Source organism: Carettochelys insculpta, chromosome 13, assembly GCF_033958435.1.
Source record: "Carettochelys insculpta isolate YL-2023 chromosome 13, ASM3395843v1, whole genome shotgun sequence".
In the NCBI taxonomy this organism is placed as follows: Eukaryota; Metazoa; Chordata; order Testudines; family Carettochelyidae; genus Carettochelys; species Carettochelys insculpta.
Window position 1 is genome coordinate 7,241,300 of NC_134149.1, and position 18,911 is coordinate 7,260,210.

The 18,911-nt window shown below is 54.5% G+C and overlaps 1 protein-coding gene across 1 annotated transcript; it reads right to left on the reverse strand.

Annotated features, from left to right (window-relative positions):
• Window positions 1-14,374: 14,374 nt before the first annotated feature.
• On the reverse strand, window positions 14,375-15,307 carry SOX3 (SRY-box transcription factor 3). The gene has a single exon (XM_075007860.1). It carries the CDS (start codon window positions 15,305-15,307, stop codon window positions 14,375-14,377), a length of 933 nt encoding a protein of 310 aa, XP_074863961.1.
• Between the last annotated feature and the right edge of the window lie 3,604 nt (window positions 15,308-18,911).

An 18,911-nucleotide genomic window follows, 5' to 3' on the forward strand; every position in this document is an offset into this window, starting at 1 on the left:
ACTACCAGCACTGTCATGAGCCAGCCATAACAGCACCTTCCAGCTTCAAAAAACCATCACTAAAAAGTTAGGTTGGTTTGTAACAGAAACTGTCCCTTGCAGAGTTGTAAACACAGATGCGGAGACCTGGTCAATGACGGAGATGGTAGTAGCATGTTTGTCCCCTTCCCCCACTCCACTAACCACAGGTCCCCCAAGTTACTTCACAATGTGGACAAAAAAGCTCCCTCAGTGCACACACCGGACAGCTCTGGAATACAGACCCAGGAACACTGGCTTAATGGTTCAAGCATTGCCCTTCCTGCAGAGCTAAGGCAAAAGTGCAAGGGGCTGTATTACACTCATGAGTCTTCAGAGCAGTGTGTTATAGTGGGTAGAGGACCTCAGTGGGACTTAGGAGACCGGGCTTCTGTTCCCAGCTCAGTCACTGGCTGCTCAGTGACCTTGAGCAAGACACGTTGCTGCTCTGTGCCTCAGTTTCCCCATCTGTGAAACGAGGATAACGACACCGTGATCTTCTTTGTAGAATGCTTTGGGCACTATGGATGGGAAGCAAAATACGAGATCGCTGTTACTACTGTTAATCTAATGCAGTGCAGCAATGCCCATGTTCCTTTCGAAAAAACTACAGAAGCATTCCGTCGCTTTTGGGTTAATGAGAGCTAAATAATTACAGTAAACCCTTGATTTACGCAGAGGTTGCATCCTGGACAACCTCCGCATCAACCAAATTTCATGTAAATTGGGGGGAGGGGGTTGGGGAGATCCCCAGAATTTCCCCAGCTGGGGGAAGCGGGTGGCCGGAACAGAGGCTCCAGCCAGTGGCTCCAGCTTCCCCTGTGGGCAGGCGGAGGCCGGAATAGGGGAGGGTGGAGAAGCTCCTGCTCCAGCTGCCAGCCATGAGGAGCAGCCATGGTGTCCCTGCTGCCCCGCAGCTGTGGCGTGGCGTGGCTCCGGGGCTGCTCCAGCTGCAGCACTGGAGCCCTGGGCAGCTCCACCCTTGGCATGGCTTGGCCCCAGTCAGCTCCAGCCATGCCTGCACCTCTCTGCGCCCATGCCAGGCAGCCACAAGGAGCCCCTGAGCCAGCTGGCAGTGCGGGGGTAAGTGGAGAGGTGGGGTGCAATAAAGTAGGGTCCCCCTTGACTCAACTCGCGTTAATATGGAAAACGCGTAAGTCAAGTCCACATATTTTACAGGGCCACTAGAGGTCGGACGTGACCATCAGGTGCTGGACAGCACTCAGCCAGTGAAGGCTTTTTCCCTACCTGTTCCAGTGCTTTGTCCAGTCCTGCTTTAAATTGGGGAGGTGTTGGGATATTTTACTTGGCATAGCCAAAGGCACCTTATTTTCCTGATATTCATCTGATTTTCCTTGTCCTTGTTCTGTCCCACTGCTCCCGGTCACGCCCCAATGGGGGAGAGAAGAAGGTCCTGACAAGTCAAGGGGCTTTTGGCGCTGGAACCATGGCTCAGTCCGCCTGCACAGCCCATTTCCCCCAGGCCCCGCCCCAGTGCCCTCTCTTCTTGCAGAGTCCCCTCCTTGCTTTCCCTTCCCCTAGGCCCCTTGCTGCCTCTTCCCCCCATTGACATCAGCCCATCCCCGGCCCCTCATCACTCGCCCTTACAGCCTGTGAAAAGGGGTGAGCCCTTGCAGCCCCAATGCCTCATGCAAAACGTGCTGCGTCTCACTTAGCACATCCTCCAGCTATTTTGCAGATTTTCTCTTTCCTCATTAAATCATTGCTGTGCTCAAGGGAGTGGAGCTGGCTGGGGCCAGGCCACTCCACTTTGCCACTGCTGCAGTGAAGTGGAGTCATCCAGTTAGTAGATGGCTGGGCAGAGCAGGCTGCCGGGTTGCCCCACACCAAGACCCCCAGATAATCTCTCAGGCTACCCTGGGCCCTGCAGGCTACCCTTAGTATGGGGGACCATTCCGTCCATAGGATGGTTGAGGCAGCTGCTGTGGAATCCCCCATGGCACAAGGCATGAAGACCTGGAACCATCCTATGAATTGGACAGCTCTGGGTATCACCATGTGCCTAGACAAAACTGCTCCTTGGTCTCTTTTCCCCATAGGCCCAGGAGAGCCAATATCTCCATGCACTACCAGCCAAAGCACATCTGGCCCATGTCAGCTGGGTAGTTGCATCAAGGGGAGAAGCTAGTTGTGTTCCCCAAGCTGGACAACAAAGCAAAGGCATTTCACAAACAGGCAGGGTTTTAAAGGAGGAGATGGTGTCCGATGGCCCTGCCCCCTGGACACTGGCATTCACAGCTGTGACCAGAGCAGCCAGTGTCCGGCATTGTGGGGCAGCTGCTGGTGTTCACAGAAGTGAGGTAATGTCTGTGTGGTGCTCAGGACAGTGTCCATAGCTCCACATTACAGAGGGAGGAGGTGTTGCTGTGTCGGTGTAATGGAGCACAGATGCAGGCACAGCAAGGAGGACCCACTCCAACCTGCATCTCTTGTCCTTGCAGTGTGGTGCCTAGGAAGGACTGCAGCATTCCAGGCGCAGTGTCATGAGAGCCTCAAGAGCAGGGACCTTAGAATTCTACCAGTGGGAATGGGGAAATTAATGAGTCCCAAGAATGTAAGACTGGCCACACTGGGCCAGACCAAAGGTCCCTCTAGCTCAGCATCCTGTGTTCAAACAGAGGCCAATACTGGAGCCATCCCTCTCCTGACATCCATTTCCAGCTTTGGACAAACAGAGGCGAAGGACATCATTCATACCTGTCCTGGCCAACAGCCAGTGATGGATCTAAGCGCCATAAATTCATCTAACAAAACAAAGCGGCAGAAATGTAGCACTTCAAAGACTAACAAAATGATTTATTCTGTGATGATTTAGCAGTTAAAGTGCTACATTTCTGCTGGTTTATTTTTTTGGAGTACAGATGAACACGGCTACCTCTCTGGTACTATTCTACAGGAATGTCTCTAGTTCTTTTTTGAACCCTAGTTGAAGTCTTGGTCTTTGCAAATTCCTGGCAAGGAGTTCCACAGGCCTACTGTGCGCTGTGTGAAGAAAAACGTCCTTTTGGTAGTTTTAAACCTGCTACCCATTAATTTCATTTGGTGACCTCTAGTTCTTTTGTTATAGGAACAAGTAAATAACTTTTCTTTATTCACTTTTCCCACTCTAGTTCTGATTTTATAGACCTTTACCATATTTTTTCCCAGGCTCCTTTTTCCTACCCTGTTTGCTCAGCTCCCCACAGATCATTGGATGCCTAACTCCCAATTGCCAGGTGGCTCAAGCCATCATGGTCTGCAGGCAGATTTCTAGATCATAAAAATGCTAATTATTAAAAATAGCTTGCTAGCTCAGTGGTCTCTGTAGCTAACCTAGGCAATGCAAACATGACCAACAGGTTTGGGATTCTGCATTCTCAATGAAGAGCATTAGAAAGATGCTTTCTTCCCTTCCTAGTTACCTCAATGGGCTGTTAACTGTGAACACTACTTATGGTCCCTTAAATGCCAACATTGTCAGGCATTTCACAGCTGATCTTGGGAACAAATATCCAGCTAAACCACTTATCCAGTGCAAGGAGAGGTTAGGCAAGTGCTCATACTGACTCTCCATAGGAAGAAGCTGCTGTTTTCACTACAATAATTGTTGGATACATCTTGAAGGGACTCTTTGCCACCCTTCTTTAAAAATTGCCAAAAACAAGTACTAACCATGCTGCGAGAACGAGGAGAACCCCAAAGTACATCCACCTTAAAAAAACACACCTGTCCCCGCTCCCTTTTTAAAATATTAACATTTGTTTGGCATCCTGTTAAATATATGGCATGACAGCGCTCACTCAATAGAATAAGATCACCACTCTGCCTCTTGGGTAAAGTAAAAATGCTTATTCTGTAATACAGTGATGCTCTGTTAAATGCAGCAAGCTGATGACCATATTACAGGGCAATGCTTCTTTAAACTGTTGCAATTATTATTGTTTTGTCTCTTGTGTTTACACCACCAGGATATGCAAACCTGTTAAAATAGCCTAAATTAACCCCTATGTACCGTATCAGAGGGGCAACAGAGTTAGTTTGCATCTTCAAAAACAAGAAGTCCTGTGGCACTTTATAGACTAATAGATATTTTGGAGCATAAGCTTTCATGGGCAAAGACCTGCTTTGTCAGTTGTAGAATGATGGAAAGAATGTTAAGATTGTGTGTTTTCTATGAAACTTGGCCCAGCAGTCCTTTCTTTTAGACGGTCCTTCTCGAGGCTTACCCACATACATACACACGTGTGCTTCATTGTGCAGACAGTAGAAACTCATTGTTATGAACACCAAAAGTTAGGAGCTGAATATTTAACCTCACACCTCATTTAGAGCTGGAGGTGCACAGTCAGGTAGCAGCAGAGCCAAAAGAAAGAAAAGCAAATACAGTAGAATACTGTATTACATGTAAACAACTTTTAAAAAAAACCCAAACCATAGGGGAAGTTTCAAAAACTTTGACAAAATAAGGAAACCCTTTTTGAGCTTGTTTCATTTACATTAAAATGGTTAATAGCAATATTTTCCTCCTGCAGAGCAGTTTCACAGCTGTACTGAGTCATTGTTCAGGTATGACCTTCTGAAAGAACTTCTGGTTGAACCTCTGTAATCCAGCACTCTCTCATCCGTCAACATCCATAATTCAGCATGATTTTAGTTAGCCAGACAACCATTTATCATATGGGTGTGGCCAAGTTTCCCCAAGGTCCCATGAAGTTTGTTTACCAGTCCTGGCTCTCAGTGTTCTGTACAGGTATTTACCTGTAATTCACCTGGACGTGTCTTCTAAGAGCCCAGTTAAGCAGTGGAAGTGTCGGAAATACTGCTAGACAATATTGACTCTTGTAGTTCAGCAAATTCTCTAGTCCAGTACTGGTCAGGTCCCGAGGCTGTTGGATTAGAGATGTTCAACGTGTATTAAGTGTTCCCTGGGCTTGCTATAAGGGAAAGTTTGTGACTAGATCAAATAAGTGAAGAATTAATCAGTCCTTCTTTCTCTAGAGCTGTATTCTACACTCACCCCTGCAACACCTAAGGGCCTAATTCAAAGGAATAGCTAGGGTTGCAGTTGATCTAGAGCCAGTTGACACTTATTCTATCTCCCACGCTCTGGGCCACCTCTCTCTTTACCACCCACAACAGCTGCAAGTCTTTGGGGATGGAATTCGGCAGGTCCAAGTGGTGATAAATCACTACTGCTCACAATCAGCAAAAGGGGAAGGGGCTGGGGCTAGTGTGGGCTCCCATGGCAGTTTAAAATGCCCAAGGCTCTGGCCATCACCGCTCCTGCAGCAGCAATAGCCAGGAGCCCTGGACCCTTTGAAAAGTTGAGGCCCAGAGCAGCTCCCCATGTCATTGGGTTTGCTGTTACCTAAGGCCTGAGTGCTGCTAATCCACCCACTTTGAAACAACTGTCCTCTTGCATTCCATCCCACAAAAAAGTGCAGAGTGAGGAGGGTCAGAGATGGAGGACAATGTTGGCCAAGGAAATCAAAGGGACACCTTTGTCTTGCTGTGATGCAGAAAGCGAAAGAGGAGAAATGATTCCCTGTACCCCCAATGGAAATATAACAAGGCAGTTCATGGCTTTTCAGGGCCATCACTTCCAGGCAGGAGTGGTCTGAAGTCAGCACAAGGTCAGACCCTCCAGGAGAGAAGACAGATGACCATGGATAGCCTGTTGCAGGAGATGCAGAAGGACTCTGCCAGCAGGTGAGGGACATTCAAAGCGGGAGGATGGAGCAGGCTGGTAGAAGTAGACCATGTTGTGAAGGGAGAAGATGACGACAATGGAGCATATCAAGCATGACTGGGTGATGAGGAAGCAGGACCACAAGTGACAGAGTGGCAACTAACCACACCAGCCCAAAGACCCTGCCCCAGTCCCACCTGTTCCAATGGTCTCTCCTCCATGCTAGCATATTCTGTAGCCACTGGGTGCTTCTAGATGGAATGAGACAACCAGGGCAGTTTATGGAGGGAAGTACAAGTGGGTATACACAATACTTTCCACCTCAGTTCATCCTAGGAGAACAGGCACACAGCTAATGGACATGCCCATTCCAGGGGCCATCGCTCTCCTTGGTTTTATTTTCTGGTTTGCTTTCATGGGTCAATGCCTTAGCCTGCATATTTTATAGGTGGTGGCAGCTGGCCTGGCTGCACTGTTGACTTTTAATCAATTACTTTGCTGTTCAGGACCTTGGTGGGCGAGTTCTGGGCAAACAGTAAAAAGAGACAGAAACTTCAAAGCTGAGATATTCACGAAATCTCAGGTTCACAATGCAGATAACGTTCCACCGGTACAGCAGAATAGGGTTGTGCTCACACTAGCCCTTTCCCCCATCTCCAAGCCAAAGATGTGGGCACACAGGGTGTCCCTTCCTTTCCCCCATTCTCCTGATCAAGCCCCATTCAAGAGATGCACACTTTCTTATGGCCTTCACCACATCTGTAAATCAGCACAGGGTGAAGTTTTTCCCGTGTTCTGTTGTGCAGTCACAGCATGTCCCCGACAACAACCACATCACACCCTGGGTCCAGATGGGCTTGTCAGCCTTCAGATAGCCGAAGACCTATTCCGCCACCATCCTGCTCACAGCGTGATTCAAGCTTTTCTGCTACGCGCTCTTACCTCAGGCAGTGCTTCGTTAGCGAAGGCAGAAGAGGATATTCTGGGTCTCCCCAAATAACTGGGCACACACAATCCTTGACAGCCATCTGGCTGGGTGGGAATAAAGTTTGAAAATGCCTGTATCTATGAACTTGCCTGTCTTGTTCCCGTACAACATTCAAGTAGTTCCCTTTCCAGTTTCCACCTTGAAGTGGGCGGACACATGGCCAGGCCCACTGATGGGGGCAGAGGCAATGGGGACAACAACCCAAGGCTCCACGATTTAAAAGAGCCCATGGGCCCAGCTCACTGTGTTTGTAGCTCTGCCAAAAAGTCTTTCCTGTTTGAAAGGCTCTTGATATGCCTCATGCAGGTTCTGGGGTGGGGTTACCCAGCCCTGGAACCTGCATAGGGCATATCAAAAGCACTTTTCAATCAAGGGATAGTGCTGTGGCTAACAGGTTGGGACAGGGAAGGGAAGCAAGGTGCAGTGCAGCTGCCCTGGGGATTATCCCACCAGACAGGGGATGAGCTGTGTTTGCACAGGCTCCTCTGATGGAGGGTGGGAGCTTGTGGCTTTTCCAGGCTAGGAGCTTGTGGCTCCAGCTGAGTGAGTGGGAGAGGGAGCCCATGGATTTCCACCTCGGGACTCAGAATTGTTGTCAATGCGCCTGTCCATGGCTTCAGCCCAGTAAGTCAGTTTGCTCAAAGTCCACTTCTGTTTCAGGACTTTTGCTATCACTGAGGGTGAACAGCTGCATAATTCCCTTGCAACCCTCGATCACCTCTTCGCTCACAGATGACTTTCCTTCTCCACGCTGATCTGTCACTGTTCTCCACCAAAGTGCAGTAGTCAGCTTCCCATGGACAATAGCAACTCACTTCTGGACTAGTGCCGACTTCCTCATCTGTGGGGCCTGCTGCTGGGGCACACCCTTCTGAAGTTCTGGAGCTAGTACTGATCACCCTGGGGCCTACTGCATGATGTACCTACAGCACTCTACTCTGGTCAGCGAGGACTCTACAGCCTCCATCAGACATCTCCACTGCTCCACGATGGCATGGAGCTCACATGATCTTCTCATTAAGGCTCCTCCCTGCCTCTTCTGGGGGACAAGCCACTGCTGAAATGCCCCCACCATGTCTTGTGCCCTGCACCTGCCCTGGGTAACCAAAATAGGATCTGAATCAGAGCTAACAGGTTATGGTCCTGAGCTTGATCCATGCCACATGAGGACCCTGGAAAGTCAGATATGTTCTCCTGCAGGATACCGCAAAAGGAGTCCTGGAGCAGTGCCATTTAGTGAAGCGCTATAAACCACAGAATATGTCCCTGGATGTCTTAGTGTTCCAAGTAAGTTACTGAAGCACCAGTCTGGGCTCAGCATCTCCAATACAGCAGCGTGCTCACTCCAAGATGGCCCTGGCTGGCAAGTGTGTTGCTTTCCTGATCAGACCAGATTAGGCTAATCCCAGCACCCAGACCTAGAGGCCAATCAGTGCCCAGCCAACACCCTTTAGGCAGAGAAAGCTTAAAACCCCTGTAAGGAACCAGCCTTTGAACCTCCCCAGACTGGTGGAAATGGGGGTTTGATGGGAGAGAACTGGGAAGGAGACACCTTTAGACACGTAACCCCTTTGTGTAATGGTATTATGCCAACCCATGATCTATTCCCCTCGTTTCATAGCACAGAGTGGTGTGAGGGGACCCTGTTGCTACTTTAGCCACTCACACAGTGCATGGCCCATATTTGTAATACTATAAATCAGTCTGGTCATATACGCACACAAAGTTTAAGATAGACACACATTTTTATTGACTTGTTTTCTGCTGCTTACGCCTGAATACAATCTTGTAAGGAAGTGAGAATTCATTCAGGCTTAGATGATGCCATCCAAGCCTTGTACAGCTCATGAAATGGACTCCAGAAACAACTGCATTGTATACTGATATTCACAAAATAACTCCACTTTGCCCCAATATGGCAAGTATACAACATCATGTCTTCTTCCCCTTTTTATCAAGGACTTTTGAGTGTCACTTTGTGATTTAGAAAGTGGTCACGCAATGAAATGTGCTCAGTGAGTCTAAATAAAAGAGTTTGAGAAGTATTTCTTCTCAATTTTAGGCTAATGTGACTTTTTTGCCAAGATACCATTCGAGTACTGAGAAAATGAACTCATCACTCAGATAACTTCCTCCTGACTTCTGAGAGAGATTTTTCTCTTGTGTAGGTTATTCAAGAATCATAACTAAACATGACTAGCAAACATCCACAGCTAAGCTCTGTCTCTTCCCTTTTTGTCAAATAATTATATCATTTGTGAAACCAGCAGAGCAGGCTTCAGATGGAGGATGTATGAAATTAACCATTTTGGCCTGATTCAAAGGGAAGCAGGGGACGGTAAACCACAAAAACACTTATATGGAGCTCTTTATTATGGGCTTTATAGAAAGCACATATGATATTCTACTGAGAGGCAAACAGAAAAGCTTGCCATGGTCAGAAGCCTCAGCCACAAGCTGCAGGAAAAAAAATTATATAAAGAGATAGCAACTCAAAAGTTTCACCACTGTTGAATTTTTCCTTATTCCCTGCTCTCCCGGACAGCCAGCCCAGGCTCTGGGCTGGTGCATGCATGGGATTTCTAGTTATACAAGTGCTAACCCTACATGTAGCCATGATTAAACCAGGTTAAACCATGCTTCAACTTGGTTAGCTTTATCCAGTAATCTGCCAAATTCAACTAGCCTGCTGCAAACCCAGTTTAAAATCAGTTTAGTAGTAACAGTGCAAGACTTCCGTCTAGACAAGCCTCCCATAACTGGCTGCCCTCTCTCAAAAAATAAAGATAAATGAATCCAATGTAACCTACCTTGGTATTTATTTAGCTCCTATCAGGGCAGCATCAGAATGCCCCTTTGAGGAATTTATTCCCAAAATATCCCAGGGAAGTAGGGAAGGATTTACAGGCAGGGGGAGAGAGCCATGCTCGTCCAAGGTCACACAACATCCATGGAAGAGGAGGGAATAGAACTGCAATTGCTGGAAAGGAAATTAACTGGAATAGCTATTCCAGAACAGCTTCCCATGTGAACATTCTTTTGGAACAAAAGTCACATTATTCCAGAATTGTTACCGCACTCAGCAGTAACAATAAAAAGTCACACTGGGCATTATTCCAGAACAGCTATTGTGGATGAGCCATTTCCAAAACAGCTATTCTGGTCAAATTCCCCCTGTAGACAAGGTCTTAACCAAAAGATCATCTTCCCTCCTTGCAGGAGACTTGTCAAAACCAGAAGACAACACAACCAAACTTTGAAAATCTCCACTGTAAGATTTTGTAGGTTTTCCTTTCTAGCATCCCAGACACAAAGGGACAGATTCTGAATCACTGTATGCCATTGGAAACAGAACTAAGCCCTAAATAGATGCACAGGGTCAGTTGGGCCCTGATAGCAAACAGTTGGCACTAAAGTACACAGAAGTTAGACAGAGCCCCAGAGCATTAACGTTATTTGGTCTTTGCAGTTTTATTTGCTCCTGTTAAATAAAGTTTTCCCAACTTAGACAGATAAAACACTTTATTGGAGATATTTTGTAGCCTATAGGCCTTGTGATCCTAAAGATCTTTCTTCTTCTCACTTCTGATATAAGACTATCCTGATCTATGAATACTTTGGGATTTATGACTGTCAATCAAATGCCTTTTCACACAGAACTTAACGTTCATCTCTCCCTTGATAAAGGAACATTAGACACAGCAAAAGCCTGATTGAAGAAAAGAAATCTAAAAATCCTTCTGGCTTTCTTTACCAGTGCCTTTAGGATTTATCCCTCTCTTAATTTGCCATGATTTTAACCCCCACCCCCTTACAGCTAATTCTTACATTAAAATTTGTTTCACTTACAATTTTTGTTAAATTCTGTGCACGCAGGAGCCCTTTGCTGGAAGGACTAGTCTTCACCATGTAACCTGAGATCCTGCGGGTTTTTGGAATCTGCCCACAGAGCAGCACCAAGTGTAATTTCTCCCTCTTCCTTTCAACAGGTTGTTAATGCAGGAGGCCAAATATTATTACCCCATTTAAATGCTAACATTAGAAACTCGGGCACAGCTGATACTCAATCCATTTTGCTGGATTCACCTGCCCTGGATTTGAAAGAGACAGAATAAGGCTGCTGGTTTTCACTGTGAAAACACCTGATTATAAGATTGACTATACAGATTAAGCATGTTGTTAGCCATAGGCCCTCAGTGGGAAGAGAAGCTCCATGGCTTAATTCAAAAACAGAAACATTCTGCAGCCCCACGACAGCTTATGGCTTTCCTTGTGAATCAGCAAGAAGTCCTGTGGCACCTTATAGACTAACAGATATTTTGGAGCAGTCAAAGGCCTGTGAGACCAGCATTTGTGCTCATGTTCAGAGTCAGTCTGAAGTTGAAAAGCAAGCCCCAAAAGTAAGCATTCCCCCTGCCATCTGTGCCTAACAACCAGTTTTACCCAGTTTGTTTGTTTATTTGTTGGGGCTTTGAGGTGAGCCTGAGCAAGGACAGCCCCAAGGAAGGAAGAGAAGCTGTAGTTCAAGTTTTCCCTTCCAGTTTGCTAGTATCCCCTCAGGCCTGGGAAATGACAATGTGATGGGGCACTGGCAATACCCCACTCGGCAGGGTGGCGGGGCCAGGTGGGGGCTCTTGTCACCTTCCTTCTTCACTGCCCTGCCTGCACGGGCTCTGCTTTATAACCCTCTGCTACAAGCGTGGAAGATCCTCCCCCTCCCCAAGCACCCTAAGGCGCTAGGACCCTCTGCCCCGTTGAACCCTTGGAAGCTGGAGAGCCGCTTGCGAGGAAAAGAAATATTGTGCCTGTCTTAGAGGCGCAGGAAGCAAAGTGCGCTCAGGGGACAGCCGCCGGCAGCCTCAAGGTCTTACTTTCCCCGCAGCCCTGGGGAGTTTTGCTTGCCAAGGACCCATAGGGCCGGCCTGCAGCTGGGAAGAGCCGATCCTCAACCGCAGCAAGCCAGGGAGGCCAGGGGAGCCGCTGCCAGTAGAGATCCGTTTATCAAGAGGCGAGATTGGGGGCGTTAGGTCGGGCCTGGGGAAAGTAGCGCTCATCCTGCGGCGTCTCCCCGGCGAGGTCGGGCTGGGGTGGCGCTGCGCACCTTGCAACAGGCTTACTGCGGGGAGGGCTCGGCTCTCCGGCCCGCGGGGTGCAGACCTGTCCAGCCCCCGCGTAGCATCCATTTCACACAGCTCCTTCGCTCCCGGCGGCGATCCGCAGCCCAGCCCGAGGGCTCGCGTCTGGGGCCTTCTTCCCCGGCCCGTCAGCTCCGGGACCGGGTGCGCACGGGGAAGCCGCTTCTCCCCGTGCCAATCGCTGTGCTGCGGACGCAGCCGGCGGACTGCCCGCCGCGGAGGCCCGCTTGCAAAGGCGGCAGCGAAGGGGCACCGGGCTGGGGCTGGGACGGGGGCCTCCTGCCTTTGGACCAGACGCGCCCGGTTTCCACCATCCAAACGAGGAACCCCCCCGCCGCCCCCAGGCGCGCGTAATCTACAAGAAACTGCAGCAAGTGGGTGCGCAACGTGTCCGCTGGGTGGAGAGGGGGACCCCGGTCCCTCGGCGGCCGGCAGCAAGTTGCTTTTCCTTGCCTGCTGTTGTCCAAGCCCAACCCAAGCGGCAGGAGGCTCAGGCGCGCCCCAGGTAGGGTAGAAAATCCTCCACCCGCCCGGTCTTGGAAGAAGTTTTGCACAAAGCGGGGTGAGCGTGTCCGGCCCGGCTCCCCGGGAACCAACCGGGCAGAGCAAGGGGCAACCGCCCGGGGACTTCCGATTGACAAAAATAACCCGGCGCGCTGGTTACACCAGCACCGTCCCCTTTCCCACGAGCCGAAACTGACCAGCGCCACAGCGGCTGCCCCAGACTGCGGCCCGGGCAGCTTGCGAAACTGACCAGCAAGGCACTCTCCCAGACCTTGTCCCCGGCAGACGAGGGTAAAACGCAGCTCGGCGGGGGAGTTAGGCGCCCGTGCGCGGTGGTTTCAGGGGAGAGGAAAAACGTCTCCGCCTCACTCCTGCCTGGCGCAGGGCGCCGCGTGTGATCTCTTCCCTCTCCCCGCGCAAAGCCCGCCCGGCCTGGCGCTGAGCCCCGCTTACAGGTTTGGAAATACCTAGTTGGAGCCAGCCCGGGAAACCTCCCGGCGCTCTGCCCTGTGGCACTCTCCTGCCCTGGAGCGCATCAGGGACGGCAAACCCGCCCCGCGCCCTGCGAGCGCGGCTGTGGAGTTTGTTTCCCCAAGAAACACAGAGGCACAGGTGCGAGACGCGCCAGGAACGCCGCCTTAACCGGCTGGTTTCAAAACAAGGACCGGGGACTTTCAGAAGCCTCTAGCGCCGAAGTGCTGGGGGCGGTCAGGCCGGGTTTCCAAGCCGGCGGCGGCCGCACGGCTCCCTATACCCCTCGGGGTACTCCACGTTACAGGAGTTCAGTTTAATTGAGAGCTCAGCGGGCTGTTTTCAGGAGAAAAACTGGGGATCTACGCGCGGTCCTGGGACCGCTACGGGGCAGCCTAAAGCCCGGGCTCACAGCCGCTGAGAGGTGAGGTTATTTAGGGGCGCGGGGATTGCGGTCACCATTCATTTTTAATACGACTGCGGGCCGATTCCCCCGCGCGGGCTGAAGGCTGTAAGCAGCTCCGCTCACGTTTCCCGGCTTGCAGCCCACCGCGGGCGCCACGGAAACAGCAACAAGTGGCTGCCGCTTTTGCGAGCGAGCAAGGGAGAGACAACGACGCCTCCCGAGCCGCGCGCCCCCGAGCCGGGAAGAAATCAGCACTCGGAGGGGCTCCGGGGTGGGAGCAGAGCAGGGAGGGGTCCCCCCCTTGCCGCAGCGCAGCGCGCCGGCCGCGGGCGGGCAGAGCATCCGTTGTGAGATTTTTCCTCCGGGCCAGCGGCGCTCCCCCCTTTCCCCAAACGGATTTCTGCCCTTCTCCTTCCAGCCCCGACCGAGGGGCCCCTCACCCCGCGGGCGTTACAGGGAGCTACCCCGCACGCCGGCTCACAAACGGCCAGGACCCAGGCCCCGTTATAAAATTTATTGGGTGGGGTTGGGGGAAGAAAGAAAAGGAGCACGTCCGAGGAGAGGCGGGGAAGAAGCCGGAGCCCAAACGAAAGTGGGGGGAGCGGGCGGATGATACGTCTAGAGGGCCCAGTCCCAGTCCCAACCCCCTTACAGAAGTTTACAAGCTGAAGGAAAGAAAACCCAAACACACAACTTACTATAAGTTAAAACGAGACGCTGCGTCTGCGACCCGCCCCCTTCCCCTCTCCCTTGCGCGGCCGGGAACGCTACAGGGAGGGGGCTAAACCCTCAGGCCGGAAGGAGGTGAAAGGGGCACAAGGGTTTTTTTTTTGTTTTTGTTTTTTTTTTTTTAAAAAGCGACCCACCAAAAAAAAATAATATGTAAACATCTGAGCCTGCAGCCAGCGCGCCGCGCTCCCCCGCCGCCTCCGCGCGCCCCCTGCACCAGCCGCGACCTTCAAAACGGCGTCGGGGGTGTTTTTGAGGGGCACAACGGGGCGCGCCGAGCTACCCGCAGCCGGGAGCAGCCGCTGCGGGTCGCACACGCCGCCAGCTACTCCTCGCAGTCCGCGCCCCGCTGGGGCTCCGCGCCGAACACAGCCCAGCGGCCCCCCGAGCCCGGGGCCCTCAGTCCGAGTCTGCTGGCCGGCCCGACGCGCGGCTCAGATGTGCGTCAGCGGGACCGTGCCGTTGACCCCCGTCCCGGCGCTCTGGTAGGGCTGGTGGACGCCGTGCAAGCGGCTGCCCTGCAAGGCGGCCGGGTCTGTGGCGTCGCCGCCGCCGCCGGGCGGCAGGTACATGCTGATCATATCCCGCAGGTCGCCCAGGCAGGCCCGCTGGGAGTGGGAGGCGATGGCCGGCGGCGGCGAGCTGGGCTCTGACTTCACCACGGAGCTGATGGAGCCCAGGCTCATGGCCGTGCCGGGCTGCTGGCCGTAGGCGGCCGGCGAGACGCTGTAGGTGGAGGCGGCGTTCATGTAGGTCTGCGCCGTGGACATCATGGGGCTGTACTGGAGGCCGCCCATGTCGTAGCGGTGCATCTGCGCCAGCGGGGGGCTGTTGACGGCCGGGTGCTGCCCGTAGCCCAGCTGCTCGGGCATCAGCGAGTAGGCGCCGTTGCTCCAGCCGTTCATGTGCGCGTAGGTGTCCAGGCGCTGGCCCACCCCGACAGGGCTGGGCACGGCGCTGGCCGCCCCCGGGGCCAGCAGGCTGCCGGGCAGGGCGTACTTGTCCTTCTTCAGCAGCGTCTTGGTCTTCCGGCGGGGCCGGTATTTGTAATCCGGATACTCCTTCATGTGCACGGCCCGCAGGCGCTTGGCCTCGTCGATGAAGGGCCGCTTCTCGGCGTCGCTCAGCAGCTTCCAGTCGGCGCCCAGGCGCTTGCTGATCTCCGAGTTGTGCATCTTGGGGTTCTCCTGGGCCATCTTGCGCCGCTGGCCCCGCGACCACACCATGAAGGCGTTCATGGGCCGCTTCACCCGGTCCTGGTCCGCCCCGCCGCTAGCCCCCGCCGCCGCCGCCGCCGCCGCCCCGCCGGCCTTGGCCACCGGGGCGGCCGGGGGGGTCTTGAGCTCGCCCTCCAGCATGCTGTACATGGCCGGCGCCGGCAGCAGGTGCGCCAGCGTGGCGGGCGGGCGCGCTGCTGCAGCAGCGGGAGAGGCTCCGGGCCGGGCGCTTCTCCCGGGTGCTCGGCCAGTGCCTAGGGGGGAGTTGATTGACGGCCTATAAATGAGCGGCCGGCAGCCAATCAGCGCGCGGCTCCCGACAGGCCCTGACGGAGGGTAATTGACCAGCTGGTGCAAAAAAAAAAGGAAAAAAAAAACAACTCAAAAGTTGCAGTTTAGGGGCTCCCGTGCGCGCGCCCCCCGGATCCCCCCATGAGCGCGGGGTGAGGGGCAGCGCGGCCCAGCCCCTCCCCCACCCTGAGAATTGGGCGGGGGGCGTTTGAACCCCGCTCCCCCCGGCGGGAAGGGGCCGGGCTGCACTGGGGCGCGGGGCACAAAGGGGTCTGCGCTGGGGCGGGGCGGGGAGGACCTGCCCGGCTGAGCCCGCCCTGAGCTCCCGCGCCGTCAGCGAGGGGCTGCCCGCAGTGACCCCGCAGCGGAGCGGAGCCCATCCCCCCAGTGGAGCGCGGGGGACGGGGCGCCCCCAGCTCCCCGTAGGGCAAGAACAACTCTCCGTGGGCCCCTTCCCCTCCCCGCTTCCCCTAGACCCCTCCCCTCCCCCCCCCGCTCTTTGTTGTTCGGGTGAGACAAGGACACAGCCCCGGGGCGGCCCCCACTGGGGCTCCCAGCCTGGCTGGGGGATCTGGGGAGGAGGGGGCTGGGCTGGGGGGACTCCCCGGTAACCGGGGTGCATTGCGGGGGGAAGGGCTGGCCTGGCACGCTCTGCCCCCCTCCCCCCGCCCCGCACACCTCCTCTTCCTTCTTCGCCACTTTACTTTTTCCAGCCGGCTGCCCCCGGGGGGAGGGGCGGGCGCTTGCCAAAATCCGTTCGCATGGCAACAGCGCAGTCCCGCCGGAGTGAAAGGAAACTTTGGGGGGGGAGAGGCTCGCGGGGGCTGTCAATCAAAGGGCCTTCCTCCGCCGCCCTTCCCCCCCCAGCACCCACACCTGCGGGGACGGCCCGGGCCAGGAGCTGCTTAAAGGCACAGCGCTCCCGCGGCCCCCAGCCCGCCTCGCCGCGCCCTGCAGCACCAGGGAGGGTGGGTGGACCTCCCAGCGCTCTGCTGTGGGACTGCCCCCCTCCCTTCAGCTCAGCATCAGACACAAACGCGTGAGACGCTCCAGAAAGGGTTCTCACCTCGCTCCGGATTGACTCCGGAGTGGGGCCCTGGGCCAACCCCTCCGCCCGGCGCGGGGGGAGGGAGGCGGATGCCAAACGCCCGGGAACGACACACGCTTTGGCCCGAGCCAAGTTCTTAGGCGGTCACACCGGGGAGCTGCCGGTTTCCGGCTGGCCGGGGCTGATTCCCCGGACCGGGCGCTGCTCCGCCCCGAAGCACCAGCCCCGCGCTCGGTGCAAAGTACGAAGACACCGAGCCCCGCAGTTCCCCAGCGCGGGATGCTCCGAGATCGCTCGGTGTCACGCGCCCTTGCAGCCCGCAGCCACCGGCCGCCGAGCCCCCCGGCCAGCCAGGGCCCGTCCAGCCCCTGCAGCGCGGGAGGCAACTTACAAACAACAAAACTGCTCCCCGGGGGAAGGGGTCGAGATTGTCCCTGGGACCTGGGTGGGAATCTGACCCCGTTGTGCCTGCAGGGCTCCCGACAGCGGTGTGATCGTTCACCCTGGCAAAGGATCAGCGCCTGGAGAGCACAGGAGCGCTGGGAACCAGCCCTGCTGCTGCCCTGGGACAAGCGATTGAGGTTCCGTTGCTGTTTTTTCAATAGGACTCCAGGAAGAGAAGCTCCTTGTAGGACCTGGCCCCATCCGCGCCCGCTCCACAAAGATGATTTCACGCCCATTTCCCAACGGGTCTGAGCTCTTCACCCCTTTCCTTCAACCAACAGCGCCAGATCCGGTGCTGGGTCCGCTGCAGATGTCGCCTCTCCCGAGAGAACGATTCTCTGGCGTTTACACTCATTTGCTTCGACAAATCGTTTAACCCAAGCCGGGTGAACTCCGATTCCCCAGTTATCCAGCCCTGCCGCCACGCGCGCCGTGGAAGTATCTGGATTGTAGGTGTGCAACGAACAAGTGGGTAGCTAGAGGCCAGGATCGGCGCCTTTTCTGCAGTGCCCTTTATTTTGAACGCAGAAAAATCGACTCCATTAACACCGGCAACTCTGTGAAACTTCACGTTAACTTTCTCCCAGTATTTTAATTTGCCCCGCGCCTGTGTGAGCCTAAACTGGGATAATTTGTGTTTAAACGTGTAGCAAGGCAGAGCCGACAGATGCAGCGGTTCTCCAGACTGTGTGTGTGATTTTTCAAACGAGGCAATATTTGCGCGCATGTGTGATTTTCAAACGAGGCAATATTTGCGCTCAGCTACCGCGCGGATCGGCGTTAGCTAGGCTGGAGAATTCGTTATCTGCCCCTTTCACGTTACTCTGAAAATATCTCCCAGTGCGAGGCTTTTGCCACTGCCTGTCAAGCTGGGGCTTTGGCAGCGGCCCCGACTCGGGCCAGGCGCGTAACACCAGCGGATCCTCGAACTTTCAAAAGATCGCTGGACATTCCGCAGCGCCCGCAAAGGGCCCGATCGGAATTTGCGGTGCGGGAAGCGCTCAATGAGATGCAAAAATAACGGGGTGACCCCCCCCGCTGTGAACTGCGAGGTGCAGAAGAGGGACAGAAAGGAAATCATCCGGGCCCTGCACACACTCCGCCACGGCAGGCTGCCTCCCTAGGGCGCCCCTTATTGTCCTTCACCGGCAACACAATTAGGGTGCCCCCCCCTCCGCCGCAGCCCCACCTACAAGGGGGCAGATCCCCACCCCTCCGCGCGGTCCCGTGCTCCCATTCCCGAGCAGAACCCACTGGGGGGTCCGATCCTGAGGGGAGTCCCATGGGCTTCCGCGGGACTCCGGGCGCTAAAGTAGGTGCGTACCCCTTCGCAGGATCGGGGCCGGCGCTGGGAACCAGCCTCTTGGCCAATGGCGACAGGGGATACGCAGGAGGGGACTGGAAGGGGGGCAGCCCCCAGCGGGTGAGGGCAGTGGAGAAGCAGGGAGTGAGCTGCCCCGCTCTCGGGCACTGTTAATGCCGCCCCTTGGAGCTCGGGCGAGCGAGCCCTGCCACTGCTCAGCACCGATCGACTGCAGCGAAAAGCTCCTGGCTGAGCGCAGGCGCCGCGCTCCGGCTGGTGTAAACGCAGCTGTCAGAAGTGGAGCGGCGCGCGGGCCGGCAGGGGGCAAAGCCGGTGCTGGATGGCAACGCCCAACTTTGAGATACAAGCAGTGTGTGTGTGTGATGCAAGCACGTGCGTGTGTGCGCGCGCGAGAGAGGATCTGTTACTGGAGCAACTTTTGCTGGTGACGGAGACACCCGCTGGCGTTTGCACGCAGCTGAAGAAGAGCTCGCTGGAAACGCAGCACGTGTCTCTCCCCCGCAGAATGGGCTCCAGTCCCAGACAGGACTTCACCCACGCTCACTCTCTAGTACTCTCTTTCCAACCCCGTCAAAGCTTTGAAGGGATTGGCAGGGAAGACTCGTCATTATTTTTAAAGAACTAAGGTTCCATACCATGGGCTACAT